Source organism: Talpa europaea (genome assembly GCF_964194135.1).
Source record: "Talpa europaea genome assembly, chromosome: 16".
Taxonomy (NCBI): domain Eukaryota; kingdom Metazoa; phylum Chordata; class Mammalia; order Eulipotyphla; family Talpidae; genus Talpa; species Talpa europaea.
Window position 1 is genome coordinate 37,388,233 of NC_140084.1, and position 23,215 is coordinate 37,411,447.

The 23,215-nt window shown below is 53.0% G+C and overlaps 1 protein-coding gene across 1 annotated transcript in view; it reads right to left on the minus strand.

The window, feature by feature from the left end:
* Nucleotides 1-20,173, minus strand: part of NDRG4 (NDRG family member 4) — a gene marked incomplete at both ends in the record, with an annotated part of 36,694 nt that extends 16,521 nt beyond the window's left edge. Inside the window, 2 exon segments of the mRNA XM_084257265.1 lie at nucleotides 2,406-2,500; nucleotides 20,137-20,173. Coding sequence (XP_084113391.1) covers nucleotides 2,406-2,500; nucleotides 20,137-20,173 — 132 coding nt within the window.
* Nucleotides 20,174-23,215: the final 3,042 nt, after the last annotated feature.

Sequence of the window (23,215 nt, forward strand, 5' to 3'; positions counted from 1 at the left end):
CATGAGGCAGGACCACACCATGTGCCTGAAACCTGTAAAGGCCACGCTGGGAGGGCCAAGGAGGCTTTCTTGAGGTTGGGGCAGGGCTGTGAATCGCCTTTGGATACAGCAGAGGAAAATGGGTCTCAGGGATGTGGCTCAGGCTGACGGAAAGAAGAGAGAAGCTGGGCTGGCTTCCCAGGCCTCCACAGAGGACTGAGATGGGACCCTCAGCAGGGTGAGGACATTGAGGGGCAAACTCTGGCCCAGAGTCCAGGTGGGATGAAGTGAGAGATGCCAGATACAGCAGAAAGAAGGCAGAGCCGGGCCTCCCTGGTGGCACAAGGGGTTAAGACACAACCTATGAAGCTATCAGCAGCCACTGCAGCACGAGTTCTATCCCTGGTCAGGGAGCTACCCACATGGCACAGCAGACCTCTCCTGACTCGCCCACTGCTCCCCTCAGCAGTGTATTTCAGTCAGTCTGCCTGTTCTGCTCCCCACTCTGTCTCTGGTAAATCCTCTCACCCTCCCACACCTCTGGCCTGTACCCCAGATCTTGTATACATACATAAATAAAATCTTTTAAAAAAAGAAAGAAAGAAGGCAGAGCCAGCAGGATGGGTGAAGGGGGCTGTGCTCAATGAGCGAGGGAGTGGGCAGCGAGGGGCCCTGCCGGGCTGGGTGGAGGAGAGGAGCTCTCCTGAGGTGAGGCATGGAGGAGACACACTCCACCTCGGATGGGCTGCGCCATTGCCCCACACCTCAACTCTTGTGATGAGGTGTATGGGTCTTCAAGGGCCACCACCCAGCCCACGAAACCCTCTCCTCCGAGGGAGACTGCAGTCACTGCAGAGTTCAAGCAGAAAACTGACCTGATGTCTTTGCAGAGAGCAAATGGGGTGAGGGAAGTTTGGGGGATTCCTGCAGGCTCTGGGAAGATGGCAGGGGCTCGGTACAAGCAGGGTGCTGAACTAGATAAAGGTCTGCTCAGTGAACAGCACATCCCCTGACAATGCCTGGGGGCTGGCCTCACATAATCTTTTAAAAATATATATATATTTATTTCTGCATACAAGAACTGGGGTGCAGGCCAGAGGTGCGGGGGGTGAGAGGATTCACCAGAGACAGAGTGGGGAACAGAACAGGCAGACTGACCGAAGTACACTGGTGAGGGGAAGACACAACCTATGAAGCTATCAGCAGCCACTGCAGCACAAGTTCGATCCCCGGCCAGGGAGCTACCCACATGGCACAGCAGACCTCTCCTGACTTGCCCACTGCTCTCCTCAGCAGTGTATTTCAGTCAGTCTGCCTGTTCTGCTGCCCACTCTGTCTCTGGTAAATCCTCTCACCCCCCCCACACCTCTGGCCTGTACCCCAGTTCTTGTATGCATAAATAAATAAAATCTTTTAAAAAAAGAAAGACACGGGCAAGACAGGAGAGGTCTGCTGTGCCATGTGGGTCAGCTCCCTGGGGAGGGGATCAAACTCAGACCGCAGTGGCTGGCGATAGCTTGATAATGCTGAGATTTTAACACCTGCGCCACCAGGGAGGCCCTCAGATAATCTGTGTTATAAAGTAACTCAAGGTTCTGTCTTTAAGACAAGACTGGCCTTCTCAGGGGGCAGCAGGTGCTGGCCCAGTCCCTCCACGTGCCTCAGCGGATCTCTAGCTCACCTTCTGGCAGGAGACGGGCAGTGCAGAGACCTACATGCTCAGGCTCGTGACACCTCCACCTTTAATTGATGGGGTTAGGGGGCCTAACCAGCAGAGACCCCCATGATGCTTGATGCTCCAGAATTCTCCAGGCAGGGGATCCACCGAAGGAAAAGGGCAGCAGGAAAAGGGGAGGTGTGCCGCCCTGGCACCACAAACAAGAGTGGGGTGGAAGTAGCTTCGGCCTAACACCAGGAGCCGGGAGGGAAGGTCCTTTGGACCAAAATAACCACCTCCTGCTGCCCAGGGCAGCACAGCTGGTTATACTTGTCCTTGAACCTCAGAGGTTCATGAGGAAAAGGCAGAGAAGCTGCAGACCAGGAGAGGCCTGGAAAATAAGGAAGCCCCATGTGCCTGCTGGGGCAGCACTGCCCAGAGGGTGCCCTCCCTCCCTGACAGCTGTGTGACCTCGGCCATGTGTGTTAACCTTTCTGTGCCTCTCTTTTCTCATCATTGAAAGGGGAACAACTCCCCTAAAGAGTCTGATAGCTCCAAAGACGGTCAAAGCCACAGCGAGGTTGGCTGCGTCTTAGTCTCGTGGGCACCCAGGCCATCCAAGGGGCATGCAAGGCTTCTCGGGGGCCCAAGGTACCTGGGTACCCAGCGCAGCTGGCTCCAGTCAAAACCAGAGGGCAGGCGCGTCGTTTCCTCCTTGGCCACGAGGTGGCGCCCTCCGCCCCCTCCACGACGCAAAGGGGCGACTCACCAGCTCAGCGGCGTCCAGACCCCGGAGCAGCGGCTTCTCTTCGGGGAATCGCAGCTCCTGCAGCCCGGCCATGGTCATGTCGTGGAGCAGGAGCCCTAGGGAGGGAGGGCGAAAGAGAGGGTTGAGGTCAGTGGCAGCGGGGACGCCCGGGCCCTGCACTGAACCTACGGGGTCGAGGAGGGACCCCCACACCCATCTTTCCCTCCTCGTGTCCCCAGGCACAGACCGTCGCCCCACTTCACCATGCATGAGCTGCGAGCCTCATCTGCAGAGCTTGCTGCTTGGCTCAGGGGTGTCTTTATATCCTTTCCTCTTAAAAATTAAAATGCATTGCAAAAAATAGAAGAGCAACACAGAATGACCCCTGAAACAATTAAAAGTAAAATTCTGCATTTATTGAGAGGCGTATGGGAGGCCAAACCCTGGGTCAGACACAGACAGAAGCCTTCTGGTGGGAAGTGGACAGTGGGGTCCTGTCGGACATCAGGGAACAGAGCAGAAGGCTGTCCACCCGGTCATGAAGGACCAGCCTGGGTGAGGAAGGCTGGGGCACACTGGCAGCGTGGCAGGCTCTAGTTGCTGGGTGTTCCTGGGAGACCCCTGGGCTTGGAAAGTAAGGGTCCTCCGTGCTCTTGGGTGGATACACCCCTGTGTGCACGCATCTGGAGGAGCCAGTGGTCTGGGAGTCAGAGACGGTCGCACCCCACCCCCACCTGGCCTGGCACCACCACCCCTCCCTGCCTTCCAGGATGGCAGACACCAGCATGCAGCATGAGCAAAGCTGCCAATGACCTGAACTGAAAATTCATAAAAGAATTAAAATCATGGAGGGCCTCCCCGGTGGCGCAGCCGTTGAGTGTTGGGTTGAGAAGCTGCCCGTCTGCCTCTGCAGCACCGGTTCGATACCCGGCTGCTCCCCGGCCACCGGAGGAGGGTCCCACATGGCGCGCAGACCTCTCCTGCCGCCCGCTGCTCCCCTCAGCAGTGTACTTCGGTCCTTCTGCCTGTTCTGCTCCCCGCTCTGGCTCTGGTGAATTCTCTCACCCTCCCGCGCTTCTGACTGTACCCAGTGCATGTATAAATAAATAAATAAATCTTTAAAAAAATAAAATAAAATTATGGGGAAAATATGGAAACTCACTAAAAGCCAAAGAAATTCAAATGAAAACAAGATCCTATTTTTCTTTGGCCAATGGAACTGGCAAAGTCTGCCGTGCTGGCAAAGATGCACCAAAAGTGGTGCTTTCCTTGCACGGCCTGTGGGTGTATAACTGGATCCATCTTTCTGGACCGCAGTTTTGAAAAGTGAATTAATTTTTTTTTTGAAGGTTCATACTGTTGGACTCAGCAGTCTTCTCTCTGGGAAAATGTCCTAAGAAACCAGAGAGCACCAGAATGCTCAGCAGAGTGCCCTTTCTAAAAAGAAAATATCCAGAAAAAGCTAAATATCCATGCACAGGGCACTAGACAAACTATGGATGAGTAGCTTGTAAGTGATTATTTAGTAATCTGGGGAAATAACTATTTAAAGTTATTAAATAGAAAAGGTGGCTGTGAAACATACATTCTTATCCAAATCATGAGAAACCCAAATAGTCCCACCCAGCAGCTGGGACGGATATATATCAGAGGTAATAGGGTGACCCCAGCGTGGAGGACTGAAAGCTGGGGTTCACAATCTGAACTCAGGAAAAAACACACTCAAAGAAAAATGATAGGGTTGAAGATCAATGACAACTCCTTACTATTACAAAGCAATTCAGGGCTCCCCAACTGCTTTCTTGTGCTGTGTGATTTTGCCCTGATGGAAAGTGAGGACCAGAGGCAGGAGCAGATAGGACCAGGCCTGGAAATGGGGTGCACACCCTACAAGCCACGAACCTCACCTGGGAGGATGGATTCCTTCCTTTTACCTGCCTGGGCTGCCAGCCTCCTCCCCACCCCCACCCCCAATTCCTATTATTTTTTAAAGATTTATTTATTTATTTATTTATTTATTTATTTATTTATACAAGCACTGGGGTACAGTCAGAAGCGCGGGAGGGTGAGAGAATTCACCAGAGCCAGAGCGGGGAGCAGAGCAGGCAGAGTGACGAAGTACACTGCTGAGGGGAGCAGCGGGCGGCAGGAGAGGTCTGCACGCCATGTGGGACCCTCCTCCGGTGGCCGGGGAGCAGCCGGGGATTGAACCAGAGCTGCAGAGGCCGCGGGCAGCTTCGCAACCCAGCGCTCAACCGCTGCACCACCGGGGAGGCCCCCAATTCCTATTCTATTTGTAGCCTTGCTTAAGGGTGAAACCCTCTTCTACCCTGTAAAGTTAACAATTCATTAGGTAGTTGGTCTGAGGATACAACCCCCCGCCCCCCAACACACACACACACACACACATATTCCACTCCTGCCCATCCCTGCTCCTTAGGGGAAGACCTAGGGATCAGTACAGAGGTCGCCTGACCCAAGGGCGCGGGGCCCTGCCTGGAGCCCTCTTCTGTGGCAGAGCTACTGTGCGACTGGGCCTGGCTTTCTTCCCTCCTGTCAGAAGCAGGGAGCATCAGTCCTTCAGAATCACAAAGATGGTGCCTCACGAGTGCCAGGAGGTCCCTGCTGGAGTCTAGTCTGGAGCGCAGCTGTGCGGAGGCTGGGCTGGGGAGCTGCTGGCTAGCAGGCCTCACAGAGCTAATCCAGCACTTTGAAGCCTCCTGTCTGGGCAGAAGAGGCCAGGCAGGGAGGCCTCTGCCCGCCAGGCGCCCAGGTCCCGCACCTCCCTGCCACTTGGAGCTTTCTGTTCCCAGTGGTTTCCGGGGAAACCAGCTAACACAATGCAGATGGGCTGTATTTTTAGAAAGGAGTCCTCTCCCCTATCCACCCCCCTTCCCTGCCATCCTCTCTGATGTGTGCACATTCATCCATCCAGCTGGGTAGGGAGTTGAAAGAAGGGCCCCCACCTTGGAGCACCCTTCCCCCAATAGGACATTTTTAGCCACCTGCCTCCTTGAACACCCAAATCCATGAAAGGCCTTGGTGTCTTTCATGTGCTGGAGTGTCCCCGCCCTACCCCAGGCCTTTACAAAACCACCCTGGAGACCATCTTCCCCAAGGGCGATGCTATTAAAAGGCTGAGAGTGGGCAGCGCAGGGACAGATGGCCTGTGATGGAGGGGGTGGCAGGGAAGGGGGCTGGAGAGGAACCTTCATCATCCAGAGGAGCTGGGGATGTCTTGGAGAACACCCTGGGTTCCCCAGAAATGTGGGGCCCCAGACCAGAGGCCAGAGCAGACATTCATACAGGATAGTGGCACACAAGTTTCTTTCTAAGAAAACGACCATTTTTTTTTTTTTTAAAAGCAGCTAGGTGATGTTATATAAAAAATGAGATTCCCATCAACCTGCAGCAAGGAAGGCTTGGGAAGGCTGTCAGGGAGTTGGGAGCACAGGGTGGGGACCCCAGAAGTCTGTGCGCCAAACACAGGGTCCTTTTGATTGTCAATTTTTCCCCTTAATCTCTAACAGGAACACGGATTGTTTGAACCAGGCCCACCTGGAATGAAATCCAAACTTCCCCTCCCCAGTGGTCAGGCCCTGGGACTTTGAAACCAGGGCCAGTGTTTCCTCTATATCACTCACCACCGAGCTTTATTTTGGGCAGATCACTAAAAAAGATTGTCTATATGCAGACTGGAAGCGCTAGCCTTCCTCTGTCCACCTAGAAAGCTCTGAGGTGCAGCAGAGACAGTGGATATAAAAATGCCTCTTACATGAAAGAGTCTTGAACCCATTTGAGTGGGACAAAAATATTCTTACATAGGTGATGAGGGTCTTGTTTTCCACCCTTCGTCTACTTAAGACAGCTCTGGTGTTTGTTATTGTTTTTTTTTTAAGATTTATTTATTTATACAAGAATCAGGGTACAGGCCAGAGGTGCGGGAGGGTGAGAGGATTCACCAGGGACAGAGTGGGGAACAGAACACGCAGATTGACTGAAATACACTGCTGAGGGGAGCAGCAGGCGAGACAGGAGAGGTCTGCTGCGCCATGTGGTATCTCCGTGGCCAGTGCAGCTCTGGTGTTTCTTTTCCTTGTGTCTTAAGGTAGAGGACCCTGCCTTCTGGCACAGAGGGGAAGCTAATGTTCGAAATATAGGGGTGGGCCTCCCTGGTGGCTCTGGGGTTAAAGTCTTAGTGCTATCAAGCTATCGCCAGCCACTGCTGCCTGAGTTCAATCCCAGGCAAGGGAGCTACCCACATGGCGCAGCAGACCTTTCCTGTTTCACCTGCTGCTCCCCTCAGCAGAGTATTTCAGTAGATCTGCCCTTTCTGCTCCCCACTCTGTCTCTGGTGAATCCTCTTACCCTTCACACTTCTGGCCTGTACCCCAGTCCTTGTATGCATAAATAAATAAAATAAATCTTAAAAAAAGGGGAGGGTGGGGCAGGGAGAGGGAACAGAGGCCTTGAAAAATGGGGCCTGGAGAGTGGTGAAGGGGGCTCAGATGTGGGTGGATTCTTTAAGAGGAACTGCACTGCTTTGTAATTACTTTTGGTTGCTGATTTGTGCTTCTCTAAATGCTAAGACTGGACCATGTGAACCCTTGGCTTTATTAGGGTTAAACATGTAAGTAATTACCATAATCATTCTCAAAGCTATTCAGTAAGTGCTTCCATTAAGTTGACCAGTGGATCATACATATTACAGAACAAAGCAGTTGTTGACCAGAGAGCAGTAGGGGGTCTTTGATTTGTCTCAACAAGTTGGGGGTTTCTGCCAGCATTTAGAGCCCAGGGCTAGAGGTAAGAGTCACACAAGAATCACTCCCCAGGCCTCCCTGGTGGTGCAAGGGGTTGAGTATAGCACTGTGAAGCTATCCTCGGCCTCTGCAGCACAAGTTTGAGCCCTGGCCAGGGAGCTACTCACATGGCACAGCAGACATCTCCTGACTTGCCCGCTGCTCCCCTCAGCAGTGTATTTCAGTCGATCTGCCTGTTCTGCTCCCCACTCTGTCCCTGGTGAATCCTCTCACCCCACACCCCTGCATCTCTGGCCTGTACCCCAGTTCTTTTATGCATAAATAAATCTTTTAAAAAAAGAAGAATCACTCCCTACCCCACAGACCCACAACTGTCCCAAGGAGAAAGGCAAGAATTGAAGGAGACAGTGACAAGACATCAGCACAGTAAAGTTGGCATATGCGGAGAAATCAGACTGCAAACTCTGAAAAGACTGATCACATTCAGTGCTGGCGAGTTCATGGAAACAGCTCTCCTCTTGGCCAGTGTTTGACTTGCAGTGGGCTCCACTTTATTTGCATGCAACTTGGTCATTTGGATAAATGCAAATGTCTGTCAACTCTGCTATTCTGTCCCTAGGAATTTATCCTAAAGAAAAACGCACACACGTAGACTAAGAAGCCATGTGCAAGGGCCCTGGCTGCAGTGCAGCTTGGAAGAGGAAACAAGAGGAGACAGCCAGGGAGCAGCAGGAGTTGGTAAGATCGCCTATGGGACGCACCACACAGCACCAGGCAGCACTTAAGAACTGAGGCAGCTCTATCCCAGCAGGCAAGGAAAGCATCTAAACTATGCAGTAAAGAGCAAAAGGCATGTCACAGAATATTTATAAATAAACCCATTTATGTAAAAGAAAAAAAAAGCTCTAAATAGATACAACGATTCAGAGGTAACTGTAACAAAGCTTATCTCAAGAAGAATTTGGGCCGGGACAGTGTAAAAGCAGGTTTTTATTCCACTCAGCAGACTTTAACACATCTAATACTATTGATTTGTCCATACTAACATTTTATGTACCAACAGAACAGAAAAAAACACTGCTGACTAAGACATAACACTCTGCCCCTCTTTTAACTTTTTTGATTTCAGACTCAGAAAAATGGAAGAAAAAACAAAACAGAAATTTTCCTCAGGCCCTTCACTCACCCTTTTCTGTTATCAAGTTACAGAACCAGTAGGAACTCCCTGGTGGCCTAGGGGGTTAAGTCTCAGCCCAATCACTGCAGCAACCTCAGTTCTATCCCTGGCCAGAGAGCTGACACACATGGTGCAGCAGACCTCTCCTGTCTCGTCCGCTGCTCCCCTCAGCAGTGTATTTCAGTCAGTCCTCCTGTTCTGCTCCCCACTCTGTCTCTGGTGAATCCTTTCATCACCAGCACCACTACCCTACCCCACACCTCTGGCTTGTAACCCAGTTCCTCTACACTACAAATAAATATAAAATCTTTAAAAAAAACCACAAAAAATGCAATTAGTAAGACCAGGAAATAAAGCACATGCAATACCGTTACATAATGTAGAGACCTCATGTGAATTTCACCTGTTTTCCCAATGTTGTCCAGTCTAAGGGGTACCTGCCTCCTTAGTTGGCTCTAATCAGGATGGTTCCTCATTCTGTCTTTCATGGTGTTGACACATTTGAAAAAGACTGATCAGGTAAAGTTCTAGAATGTCCCCAAGTTTGGGTCTGTCTGCTCTTTTCTTAGGATTAGGCCAAGTTCAGGCATTTTTTTTTTTTTGAGGATTTTATTTTATTTATTTGTGTAGAAGAACTGGGGTATAAGCCAGAGGTGCAGGGGTGAGAGGATTCACCAGAGACAGTGGGGAGCAGACCAACAGATCTACTGAAATACACTGCTGAGGGGAGCAGTGGGCGAGGCAGGAGAGGTCTGCTGCGCCATGTGGGTAGCTCCCTGGCCAGGGATAGAAAGTCATGGAGGTGACAGTGCTGAGAACCCCTAGGCTGCCAGGGAGACCCAGTTCAGGCATTTCTGGAAAAAGGGAACAGAAGTGAAGTGCTCTTCTGGTTGCATCCTACAGGGGCTGCCTGATGTCAACGTGTCTTGTCACTGAGGATGATGAACTTCATCACTGGTGAAATTGTGTTGCCAGTTTTCTCCCGCGTGAGGTTACTGTTTTTTCCCTTAGTCATTCATAAGTATTTTGTAGGAAGAGACTCTGAGATCAAGAAAACATTCTGCTTCTCATCATACCTTTGTCTGCTAATTTTAGCAGCCATCAGTGATCCTTGCCTACAATTATTCCCATGGTGTTCGCCTAATGATAATTTTCATTTTCCATCATCCCTGCTACATTTATTAATTGCCATTCTCCTGTAAAACAGATATATCCTTTTGCCTCCCTTTACTTATTTAGTCATTTATTTCTTAGTATGCACTCGGACTATTTCTTTTCCTCTGCGGATTATCATCCATTCCCATCACTACTTGTTTCATTGTTCAAATTGTGCCAACTTTGGCCACTGCGGTTCCTTCAATGTGGCCCTCGTGTCCTTTCACCAACCACTTGTCATTTTTTAAAGCGGCTTCTAATTTTTTAGCCCCAGGATGTTCCATACTCATCTTGCATTTTCTCTGTCTCCACCCTGGAATCTACCAAGTCTCCAAGAAACCTGGCTCCATTCATTGGAGAAGGCTCTTTAAAAGCAGGATCTGAGCTCTAGGTGTGCTCCTTGCTGTTGGGCGTCACTGATTTGGGTTGTCTCAGTAGGCAGAGCTAGAAAGTGTAAGTTCTCCCTCTTTCTCTCTCCCTAATATCCTTCCATATATATATTAAATAAATTGGTATAAATTCCAGATTTTATATATATATAAAATTAAATAAATTGGTATATATATATATAAAATCTGGAATTTATACCACTTTATTTACTTCCAATGCAACATTACAGTTCATTCTAATTTCCTCCTTGGTTTATTTGTAATTTTTTCTCCCATGATAAGAAACCTGATTCTCTTGGCCTTGTGTTATGTGGAGGAAGAGGAGAGGCAGAGAAAAAGAAAGGGTAAGGGAGGGGCGAGGAAGGAGGAGGAGAGAGAAGCGTGGCCCTCACTGTACTTTTGCTGGCTTGGTCATCCCTAGCATACACACAAAGTAACTTTAGAGTTGTTGCTCACATGAGTTCTTATCATTCAGAATTGTTTCCTGCTTGCTATCCTTTTTTTCTTCCATGCCTCACTCTTTTAGACTTAGACCCAGATTTTTAAAAGCATCTGTCACTCTTGTGAACTTTTTTTTTTTTTTAAGATTTATTTATTTATTTATTTATACAAGCACTGGGTACAGTCAGAAGCACGGGAGGGCGAGAGAATTCACCAGAGCCAGAGCGGGGAGCAGAACAGGCAGAAGGACCGAAGTACACTGCTGAGGGGAGCAGCTGGCGGCAGGAGAGGCCTGTCGCACCATGTGGGACCCTCACCTGGCAGCCGGGGATCGAACCGGCACTGCAGAGGCTGCGGGCAGCCTTGCAGCCCAGGGTTCAACCACTGCGCCACCAGGGGAGGCCCTTGTGAACTCTTCAAAGGAAAGGTATAAGCAAAATAATGATTGGCTATTGTCTTCCTTAACAATTGGCTAAGGTCTTCCTTAACAGTTTCACATCCAGGAGCCCATGTATCCGAATCACTGTCTAGAAGCTTTTGCTGCCTGAGCAGGGCCCTGGTGCTCCAAGCCAAGCACATCCACTGCCATTGGCAGGATTTCCCTCCAAGCTGCTGAAACCCAACCAGCCCGCTCTGGTGTGCACGGGACACCCACGACAGCAGTCCTGATGCTCACCTTGCCAACAGACCGATTTCTGAGAGGTTAAAGCACAGTGTTGACTCGCATCAACAATTCTTTGACAAATGGCTCAGTGGCTCGCCTATTGAGATACAGCACCAAGGCGTGAGCTGTTTCCATACACAATATGGCTCCAGGTATCAAGCTGAGACATATTGAACCCCTAACTCCCAGACCAGGGGCAGAAGTAGGGGCAGAGCAGGGGCAGAGAGAACTGGATTCCAATAGCACACGCCATGGGGCAGCTTCCGTAGGAGCCAGAGGAAGAGTCTTACTTTGCTGACTGCTCATTGTCCCCCAATAGCTATTTCCCCCTTTTTCCTTTAATATCCGATTCCCATATTTTAGATTGGCAGGTGGACCACAGGAATAGCACCTATTTACGATCTCGTGACAACATTCTGCCAGTGAGATGTAAATGGAAGCCTGTGACTTTGGGGTGGTGGTTTTATCGGGAGGAGACAAGCCATTCTTTAACCCTTTTTCTTTCCTGCTGGCTGGAATACGGATGTGATGGTGGGAGTCTGAATAGCCATTTTGGACACTGAGGCAGGGCACTAAACTAAACGTAGCAGAGTAAAACATAGAAAAGTCATGGTCTGGGGGCCTCCCTGGTGGCGCAAGGGGTTAAGATGCAGCCTATGAAGCTGTCCTCAGCCACTGCAGCACGAGTTCAATCCCCGGCCAGGGAGCTACCCACATGGCGCAGCAGACCTCTCCTGCCTCGCCTGCAGCTCCTCTCAGCAGTGTATTTCGGTAGATCCACTGGTCTGCTCCCCACTCTGTCTCTGGTGAATCCTCTCGCCCCTCACATCTCTGGTCTGTACTCCAGCTCTTATATGAATAAATAAATAAATAAATAAATCTTTTTTTTAAAAAAAAAAAGAGAAGCCGTGGTCTGGATGGCCAATCTCCAGATGCAGCTTATGAAAGTGGGAAATACACTTGTGTCTTGTTTACTATTATCCTCGTTTTCTTGTCATGTAATCGAAATCTGGGTCATTTTTTCTTGGAGACCCACCTTGATATGCTAAAGGCACTCAAAGAAAAACAGAAAGGATGAGGCTTGCCCACAGGAACTGGAGCTGATCTAGGAGAACAATCCACGAAGCGATGGTCCCATCTCCATAGGCTGAGCCGGCCCCTTCTAGCCTGCACCTCACAAGCTCACAACTGTATTGACACGGTAACAACGACCTACATTAAACAGTTCAGAAGATCAGTTTGTCACTTTCTACCACAAATTCTCAAGTTTCTTTAACACAGGTGTCTCAATTCAGCTGTGTATCTTTGCCTAATTTGGCAAATTTCCCAGAAGCAAAGATCCACTTGTCCTGGATCTTCTTGCAAGACTCAAAAGAGGAGGGCAAGGCATTTCTGCAGCACAGAAACACAATCTGGTCTGCAGTAATGAGAGCCCTGTGGAGCAGCTCGCTGCTGGGCATTTTTCTCACGAAAAGTCCCTGACTTCTCTGAAATGTCTAATGTATTCGTGCTTTGAGGAATAACCTGGCAGAGAAGAATCGACTCCAAACAACTTCCAAAGTCTTCCCGCCTCAAATACAATGTCTGCAGAAGGGGGCCCTGCGTCTGGCGCTCAGCACCTCGATTTACCCTGGGAGACGCTTCCCCTGCCCCAGCCTCAGGCCATGTGGTTCAGGCAGGAGTGACCTACCCCCGGGGTGGCCAAACGGTTTGGCCCTAAGTCACTCATTCATTCACCAGATTTGATAGATACGTGCCAGGCACTGTTCTAGGCACTGGAGAGAAAATACCACTATAGACAAAAGGTTCAACTTTTGTGTAACTTTCATGGTGGGGAGGCAAACAATCAACAAATCTCAGCAAGTCTGTGGTGTGTCAGCAGGGAAGCAATGTCAAAGAGGGGATAGAGAGCAGGGCCAGAGATGCCCTCAGAACTGGCTGAAGAGTGGGCCTCACTGAGAAGGCGATATAAGCAAAGGCAGGTATGAAGAAGGGGAGGGAGTGGCCTTGGTGTGGCAGGTGCCAAGGCTGCAGGACAAACACTCGCTTGGCCTTCTCAGGTACAAGGGAGGAAGCCAGGGTAGCTGGAGCAAGGGAGATTGGGAGAGAGGGGGTGAGGATAGAGGTAAGAGCAAGGCAGCAGGCAACCTTTATCCAGGATGGTGGTTAGGAAACTGGTTTTTCTCTGAGTGAGTGCTTTGAGGGTTTTTTTTGGGGGGGAGGGGTGTTAGGATTTCCATAGAGGGTCATGGGGGGTGAAGAAGGAGACAGGGATCCCCACTATTACTGTTATTCAGAGGAGAGATGCTAATGGCTGGTGCACAGTGGTGGTGGTGGAACTGGGGAGAGTCCTGGTTTTAGGAAGGTTCTGGAGGCAGAGCCCATGGGGGCTGCGGACAGGTCAGGTGTGGGTATGAGAGACCAGTCAGGGTGACTTGGGTTTTGTTCTGAGTCGTGAGGGAGAGAGTGCTTGGGGAAGGAGTGCTGGGGGAGCTCAGCCCTGAGCCAGGTGAGCTGCTGGGGCCAGGAAGATGTGGGGTGAAGGAATGGAGACAGCCCCACGGTGGCAGTACCTGAAGCTGAGAGCAGTGATCTGCTGGGGAGTGAGGAAGGCTGGAGAGGGCCTACAGAGAGGAGATGAGGAGAATGCCCGCGAGCTGGGAGAGGGAGTGTGGACACCAAGTGGACACCCAGAGATGGTTTGGGGAGGGGCACAGTCCCCAGTCAGGGTCAGGCCTTGGCTGGAATCCCTGGGGAACAGAAGTCCTTTCCTAGGGTGGCGAGTAGGGTGGGCTGGGAGCCAGCAGCCCTGTGGCCATGGAGAGCAAGGCCCTGACTTAGAAACAAGCCAGCCCAAAGAACTGCACCCGCAGGAGTTGGGGAGACAGAGACAGAGCCTCACTGCCCTCTGTGGCTCTAGGTCCACCATGCTGTGTGCACCCCACATTCCCCCTCTGTGTAAGTTTGGCTTCTGTCACTTGCAGTCAAGAGACCTAACATGACATTTAAGATCCTTTGATGCTACACAGTTGGGAGGAACCGGGTGAAGCCAGCACCCATTCCCTGGTCCCTGGACAGCCCCCACAACGGCAGCCAGCCCAGGTGTGGGCTCAGGGACTTGGAGGCGGGACTCCCCACAGTCCTAGAATGGCAGCACCACAGCCGCCAAGCAACAGGTGTTTTCCCACCCGACTCTTCCCTCAGAGGAACCAGTGCTGTGATGGTAAAGGTGTCCTCCTGGGTGACCACCCGACGGCAGGGACCTCGCCGCCCCATCCCTGTTTGCCGCATTAGTATGATGGCCCTGGAGGGGCCAAGGGCTCTGCCAGCAGTGGGCCTGGAGCTCTTGCTTTATGGGTGAGGCAGAGATTTGTCCGGAGCCCCCGGATGGGACAGGATTCTCCAGGCCGATGAAGGACAGTCCACCAGCTTCCCCGCCCCGCTCCCAGGCCCCAGAGCACCCATGTGGGCAAACTGTCCAAAGCCACCCCAGCATTCACAGCCCGCCTCTGGAGCAGATTGGCAGGGAATAGTTTCAGCAGCACAGGGAAGGATCCTGGGGGCTGCAAACCTTAGACTTGGGTATGGAATCTCCTCACCCACCCCATCCTGGGCTGCCATGACAGATCGCCCCACCTTCATGGCTTGAAACTGGACACATTTGTGGTCTTCAAGCCCCAGAGGTCACAGGTCTGCAATCAGTTGCACTGGACAGACAGCAATGTATGGGCAGCATCACTCTTGCTCTCTGGGTTCTCGGGGGGCACCTGTTCTCCTGCTTTCCCCAGCTTCTCGACCCGTGTCCCTTGCCTTCCTTGTCCAGTCCCCCGGTCAAGGCCAGCAGAGATAAGCGAGGCAAGCCTCTGGCTGGGAGTCTCAGCACCACCTTCCTCTGCCTCCCTTATGGGGATACACGTGGTTGCATGTAGGGTTCCCCTGGACAATTAAGGATAATCTCCAGCTCTCAAGACCCTCAACTTGAGTCCACCTGCAGCATCTCTTTCAGTGTAAGGTCACATTCACAGGGTCCAGGGATTCAATTGGAACATCGTTGGGAGCCATTATTCTTCAGTCACGCACGTTGCAGGCATGTAGGCAGGCATGCACGCGATCGCACCCACTCGCACCCCTGCCTGTGCCCGGGTTGCTCACTGTGCCCACAGCGACTTTCCTCTCCCTGTGCTTTTGGGGAGCCAACTTCATTATCACCTCGCGTGACTCCCCTTGCCTGAGTTTCCAGGAACACACCCCCTCCACACTGAACTTGACCCAACTCACAACTCCTACTGGTGGGTTCCATCAGAACCCAGCACTCAGTACTCTCCTCTACACGCTTGCTAATTTCTCATTTTTAAAAAACAGAAATTTGGGCCTCCCAGGTGGCGCAGCGGTTGAGCGCTGGGTTGCGAAGCTGCCCGCAGCCTCTGCAGCGTCGGTTCAATCCCCGGCTGCTCCCCGGCCACCGGAGGAGGGTCCCACATGGCGCGCAGACCTCTCCTGCCGCCCGCTGCTACCCTCAGCAGTGTGCTTCAGTCCTTCTGCCTGCTCTGCTCCCTGCTCTGGCTCCGGTGAATTCTCTCACCCTCCCGCGCTTCTGACTGTACCCAGTGCTTGTATAAATAAATAAATAAACAAACAAAAAACCCCAAATAAATAAAATCAATCTTAAAAATAATAATAATAATAATAAAATAAAAAAACAGAAATTTGAATTTCATACGATACACATTCACTGAGAAAAGCCAGAAAAACAGAAGTGCAAGAGGAAAGTAAAAGTCACATATAATCCTATTAACCAGTGGAAATCGCTAGTTACATTTTCACAGCTGTCCTCTCATTCTTTATTCAATGCTAATCTATACACTGAAAAAGACATTTTTTTCCCCCAGCAAAACCCACTGCTTTGACATATCTTTTGGATGGTGTTGATGGTATCTCAGTTCAAATTCCACCCAGTCACTCTCCACCTGTGTGACCTTTGGCAAGTTACTTAACCTCTCTGAGCCTCAGTTTTCTTATCTGGGAACAGGAGGAAATAATCACACATACATCATAGGGTTGTGATGGGGATGAGCTAATGTACAGAAAGAAGGCTCTCGGATGGTGCCCGGCATATGGCAAATGCCACAGAAGTGTGAGCTGTCATCACCGCTGTTTATTACATGGGTATGAGGACATCTGTTCAGAGGGATAAGTAACCTTTGGCAGCACCCTTCATAGCTGCCCGGGTTCCCTGGTAGGAATGCACCTCATTTACTTAACCACCTCTGTTATTGAGCATTTAAGGTTGTTTCCAGTTATTTTTTCCCTATAAACAAGGGTGGCATAAACATCTTTGAACAAACACCTCTGCACACATCTATATATGTTCCTAAAAATTCAACTGCTGAGTCACAGATGGTACATATTTTTAAGTGTGTTTTTTTTTTAATATAAAGTCTTTTTAAATTTTTTTATTTTTACGTAGAAGAACTGGGGTATAGGTCAGAGGTACGGGGTTGTGAGAGGACTCATCAGAGCAGAACAGGCAGATTTACTGAAATACACTGCTAAGGGGAGCAGTGGGCAATAGAGGAGAGGTCTGCTGCACCATATGTGGGTCAGCTCCCTGGCTGGGGATCGAACTCAGGCCATAATGATGATAGTGGAGCCTTAACCCCTAGGCCATCAGGGAGGCCCTTTTAAGTTTTAGATGCATCATCATCAGCTTGCACTTCATAAAAGTTGGATTCCCATAAGGTTACCCCTGTGCACAGTGGATCATCTTGTCCCATACCTACCACAAGTCACCCAGGACACAGGTCTCACCTCTCCTCCAGAAGACCCCCTCCTTACTCATCTACATGTCCCCCAAACCCATGGCAGCACCCCAGGGATACAGTGAAGTTTACTGAACTGGCAATGAGGATTCAGGGTTCTATTTTCAGCCTCTGGGGGGGATGGGGGGGCGGTAAATCTATGCTTCAGTTTCCCCCATGTGTAAAATGTGGGTCAACACACCTGCCAACGATCACACACTATTTACGTGCAGTCTATGGGATTGTGGGGGCCACATCCTCGATGCATTAAAATTAACACCAAAATGCCAGTCAGAACCAGCAAAATGTTTGCTTTTTAACCACAAATAATCAAGGATATTTTCTAAAGTTTCCAAATTCCAATCCAGCACAGAGGCTCCCAAGGGACCATTGCAGAGCCCCCAAATCTGCCCTCTTAGAGCTCTCTCCAAGCCACCTTGGAAAGATACTGCTTGAGTATAAAAGCACAAAACCACCACCTTCCTACCTGCAAGCGGACTAATGTCCCACTTTCCCACATCACATTAAAAAATTCAAAATCACCCAGCCAAGAGCCTGCCCTCTGCGGACTGCCCAGCTCCCGTGCAGGGCTGAAGGTGTTCTGGTGTCCTCAGAAGCTAAGGAGACAGAGCCATTATTCCCCTTTTACTGATGAGAAGACCAAGGCTCAAAGAAGCTAAGAATTGGCTAAGGAGCAAAGAAGGAGACCTCGCATCTTCTGATTCCCAAAAGACCCTTGTGGAATCTGGAAAATGGTTCAGTCACCTGTGAGTCTCCTGAAGCAGCCCCTCCAAGCCCCTCTCAGGAATGCAAAGGCAGGTTCTCACTGGGCCTGACCAGGCAGGGGACCCGGTATGTGAGGGGCACCTGGATTTCCCCACCTGGCATCAGAGCTGTGGCTGTCTGGTGGGTAAGGCCCAAGCCCAGGTGTTGTGTCCCACCTTGTCCCACTGGCAGGAAGCTGAGGTCTAAGCAGATCCCGCAGAGGCACAACTCAGGGAGGCCTAGACTGTGAGGAGAAGCCAGAGTAGTAGCCAGAATATCCCAGGGGTAACCAAAGCAAAGGGGAGGGGAGGACACCAGGATACTGAGGGAGCAACTCAGGAACGACAGGCCTGTCTCCCACTGCCAATTGCTGACCACCTGCTGGACACGCTGACCTCGCTGTAAAGCATGAAGTGGGGATGATCAATACCTGAGAACTGAGAGGTCTGACTACACGGGTCAGTGAGATGATCACCTAAGGCTCATGTGGGGGCAGAGTTACCCTGAGAAACAGCTGACGGGCTGGACAATCACTCACTGACCTGCTCCTTCTCCTCCAGGGGACACCAGTTAAAATCCCATGAATGTAAGGGAAGAGGAATCAAGTGCAGACAGACCCAAGCTCCCCAGTGGCCAGAGGGGACACAAAGATGGCCAGATGCCACCAGGGCCAGGTCCCAACCCGGTCACCATGCTGACTCAGCGAGCTCTCAGAGGGACGGTCAGCAGTTCCGTAGTCTCTAACGTGGAAGAACGGAAGTCAGAGATGGGAAGCAACCTGTCTGAAATCACACAGCAGTAGGGGCTGGGATGGGAAGCTACATCTGTGGGACGAGGAGATCGATGGGAGTTGGAGAAGGAAGGTCACAGTGACCACCTCGATGGCAGCCGCCACCCAGGGCCCGAGGAGCGGTACTGGAGGAGCCTGCTCCTGTGACAGTGAAGGAAGTTCCCGTTCTCACCTGTTCAGGGGCTTAGAGCATCTGCCAGAACCAGGCAAACGGTCTGATGAGGGAAAAAGGCCCTGACCCCGGTGCCCAGAAGATGAGAGCACAAGGCCTCCAAGCCTGGGCCCCCACGAGAGCCCCCCAAGCATGCCCCCTGTGAGCATTCTTCCTGCAGGACCTTCTGGGGAGGAGAAGGGCAAGGATCCAAGGACTCTGTCCCCCATGCGTGGCTCTGAGAACCCAGGGGGTTGTGAAAACTTCCCTCCAGGGGAGGAACACGGTCAGCCACCTGTGCAGGGCCCCATGAAGTCAGGAGGCCACTGGCCGCAATGAGTGCTACAAGGAAAAGCTGGCAAGGAATTGAAGGAGAGGTGTCAGCCTCTGGCTAACTGAGCTCAGATTGGGGTACTTCTGAGCACTTGGCCACAGTTTCCAGAGCCTCGGGGATAACCCCCACCTTCTCTTCTCTCTGAGTCCCCCAGGAGTCCCCCTGAGCAGCACAGACTGGAACTCACAACCTGAAACTTCCCCAGATGTGCCCCCACCCCCAACTCCAGGCCTTCGGGCCTCCACATCCCTCCCAGTTCAAGCTTCTCTCCAGGGCCTCTGCAAAATGACGGTCCAGCCTTCCCTCAGCAAAGCCACCTCCCTCTCCCTCTCCATGAATAGAAATCCTGCCTTTTAGAATACAATACAAACGCTGTCCTCAATCTCTCGGCTCCCCTCCCGCCCCCACTCAGACTTCACCGTTTCCTGAGTGCACTCCTTTGCTGCCTTGCAACAGGACTCCGGTGTTCTGTTCCCTTGCGCCTGGACAGCAAGTCTGCCAGGAACAGGACCAAACCTTCCAGGGACCAGAGAACATTTACAGGAACTCACATCCATCCAGTATACAGGGACCCAGCCCCTGCAGCGGCCTGGTGGGATCCCCAGGCTTCCCCCTCCCCAGCCCTTCCTCCTGTCCTGCTGGCTCCACAGCCTCTCCTCTCAGGCAAGAGCACAGACACCACCTGTGCAATCTGTGCTCCAGGCCTGGGGTGTCCCCCACCCTTCAGACTCCTGGCTGCAGGTCCCTGCTCCCTTTCTCACTCCCGTGGGCTTAGCCCATTGCCCTGCGGGGACCCCCAGCCACTGGCACCCCAGATGTGGGCATCCAACCAAGTCTCTGGCCACTTCTCCAGAGGGCCCAAGGCTTAGGTGCCCCAATGAGTCCAATTTGGCTCCCCATTTCCCAGGTCACTTGGTCTTTACTCCCAACAAGAAACTTCTAGGGAGAGTGGCCTCTGGTCGGGAGTCCAGGGGTCTCCTTTTCTTAGGGGACCAGCGACACCGATCGGGGGGCAGTGGCTGAGCTTGCTTTTAGGGACCTGCCTAGCGCTGGGCTTGTGGAGACTCGGGAGACGCGCCCTGGCCCGGACACTGTCCCCGCGGCTCAGCGCCCAGCGCCGGGCGGCCGGGCGCGGCCCTAAGTCCTCTCGGGGCCCCGCTGCGCCTGGGCGCAGGCAGCGCACCAGCTAGGGGTTGGCCGGCGTCCTTGCCCCCGCTCCCAGGGCCGCCTCCAGCCCCGGCCACTGCACCCCACTCTCGCTCCAACTCGGGCAGTAGCGCGGCCGGGGCGGCGCGGCGGGCGGCCGCGGGGACGGGCGGGGGTACCTGTCAGCAGTTCGAACTTGTGTCCCAGCACCTTCATCTCGGCGCCCGGGGGCCGGCGGGAGCTGGCGCGGCGGGGAGCGCGGGTGGCGCGGAGCAGCAGCAGCAGCAGCGCGAGGAGCGAAGCAGCAGAGGCTGGAGCGCTCTCGCCGCCCCCCGCGCCGCGCTCCCCCCTCCAAATCGGTTTAAAAAAATCCACCAATGGCGCGACCGCGCACCCCTAAAAGGCGCCCGCCGTCGCCACCTGGTCGGGGCGAACTTCAGGAGGCGGAGGGAGCGCACGGGTGGGTGCGGCGACACCCCGAGAGACGACGGGCAGGGGGCCTGCGCGCACAGGGACACCCGCTCTTCCCCGGGGGACGCGGCGGGGGGATTAGGGCGACTGCCCGGTTGTCTTCTCGGGGGTCCCCGCGCCTGGCCACTAGAGCTAGGAGGGAGGCAGGCAGGGAGGGGGGAGGTGCCGCCCTCGCGTGGACGACAGGGGGTCCCGGAGTCGGGGTCGCGCGCGGAGGCTGCGCTGGGGCGCGGGGCTCGCCGAGGGCGCAGAGCGCTCGCTGGGTGCGCGGGGGGGGGGGGCAGGGCCGAGGGGCGCCGCCGACTCACCGAGGGTGATGTGGGCGAGGCAGAGTCTCAGGCGGGGTCCCGGCCCCGGCGCCGCCGCCAACGCGCGGGGGCAGGTGCGGGCAGCCCGGGAGCCCCTCCGCGCGCGGTGCCGGGGGCGCAGGGCCGGCCGGGGGTGGCGCGCCGCAGGGGGTGCGCCCACGTGGGTGTGGGGGGCGCGGGGCTGGGGAGGGGGGCTGGGTCGGGCCTGCGGGCTGGACCCGGGAGGCGGTGCCTGGCGCTCGGCTTGCACCTCCTGCATTGGCAGGAGAGCCGGGTGGGCAGCAGGCGCGCCTAGGAGACCCCGCGACTCTCCAGCTTAGGGGAGACCCCGGCCGATGCACAAGCTGTTCTCACCTCCCGCAGACGCCCGGAGGAAGGGTGCCCGCCCGCCCCGCGGGCTCCGTCCTAGCCAAGCGGCGTCGGGTTCCTGGGAGGGGGCAGGCGCTACTTCAGTCTTTGTTTAGATTCCCAAGGGAACCCCAGCCGGTGGCGTCAACTCGTCCTTCCCTCTCCTCCCACCCCCTTCCCGCCTCTGCCGCCTCCCGGGAGCCGTGGGGAGAAAGCCCCAGGGGTTCGGGAAGAACCAGGTGCTCAGGGGCCCTTGGGGCGTCGTCTCCCGTTTATTTCTGAGCTGGAGGGTTTCCGTAGGGAATTTGTGCGGGATTGACTCCAGGCAAAGGTGTTCTGAGCCCTCACAGTCCTGCCCGGCAGTGTGGTGAGGTCTCTGCTCCCCTCAATTCACGCCACTCCCATTACCTGAGCAGGAGAGGCCCGGGTCTTCCTCTTGCTCACTCTGGCCTGGCCCAGTGTCGTTGCTCCCACCTGTCACCCTGAAGGACTGAGCGCCACAGTCTCTAGATGGAGCCCCACTGTGGGGAGCAGTGGAAATCTGCTGACCTGAGACCCACTGGGGCAGGTTAGCCCCTGAGAAGCCTCCTGGACACGTTTCTATTCAAGCTCTCCACTGGTGACCTTCCTGGGGCTCTGCCTCCCGCATACCAGCTCTCCCGTGAGGCCAGCATGTTGGCCCAGATCATTAGGGATGGTAGTGGGGTGCAAGGTGGAGAGGATCCTGCAGGGCCTCCTCCTCCTTTGCAGGACGTTTTTCTGGCCTGGTTGGGGTGAGGTCCCCGCTTTCTCTTAGCCCCATGCTGCATGGAAGCTGCTTTGGGAGTTGAATGAACCCACTTGCTAGTGTTGAGGCACCTCTAATGGGGGTGCCTGTTCCTGTTGGGTTGCAGTATATAAATCGCACAGGTGGGGTTCTCTTGATGGCTCTGGACCTCATTGTGGGGAAATCCCTGCCTCTCAATTTCCTTATTTGTAAAATGAATCAGGGGAGGGGTGAATCGTGGTGCAGCGAGCCTGATGTCCAAAATTTTCCTGGGGCTGTGGTTGTATATACATGTCTGGAGCGGGTCCATAGGAGCGCAGGCTGGTTCAACATTTTTGTAGCTGTGTGATGTCCAGAAAGTTACTTACCCTCCCTGAGCCTTCATGTCATACTCTGTGAAACTGATGAAGCTGACCTCAGAGGGTTCCTGTAAGAATGAAATGATGGAACATAAAGAAAAACGCTTACCATAGTGTCAGACACATGATTTAAGTGTCAACAAGTAGTTGTGATTATTATTGATGATGAATTATTGCAGTAGAGATCCTTTCAGGCATTCCCGAGCTTTATCCTTTTCAATAACTTCAGAAATAACCATGGAACCAATCGAATCTTGATGTTCTAGTGACATAATTATGGGGCCTAGCCTGTCTGAATTCCTTGAAGAAGACTGCCTAGCAAGAGGATGCAAAAGGCTGCCTAGCAAGAGTTCTGGAGTCTTGACATGTCTGCGTGTGGGGAATAGTGTCTCGATGCCGTTAAAGTAATGTAGACAGTCCACTGACTCAGGTAACTCATGACCCCAAGTGCACATTCAGGTGGGTCAGATTTGAACCTTCAAAGTGGAGATTTAAGTGGGGACTGAGGGTGGGCTACTGCATCAAGCAAAGGTGCTTAGGGAACTGGCAGGTGGAGAGGGCCCTGTCTCTTCTGCAGGAGTCAGTCCTGCCAGGTTAAGGGGAGTCCTGCTGAGTCAGCAGAAGGGCAAGCTCCGTCCCTTCTGCTCCTGGACTCTCATCTTCAGCACCCTGCAGAGGAAGCATGATGTTCGGGGCGGTAGGGTGGATGGTAGGGTTTTGATCAGAGGAAAGCAGAGCATGGCAGAGGGCTGGGACCACCTGCTCCCAACTACCCGAAGATGCTCCCTACGTCACTGCCTTCTCTGGACCTCTCTTTCCCATCTGTAAGATGGGAGGTCGGGCCTCCGTCTTGGCCTTCTGAAGACCTCTCTGAGTCTTCAGTAGTTCCCCATGTGGAATCTGGCTAATATGTCGGGGGTGGGGGTGGAGTTTCCAGAACAGACACTTGCTCTGATTAGTTTCAGTAGAATGGAGCTTTGTTGAAAGGAGAACGGGCAGCTCTCAG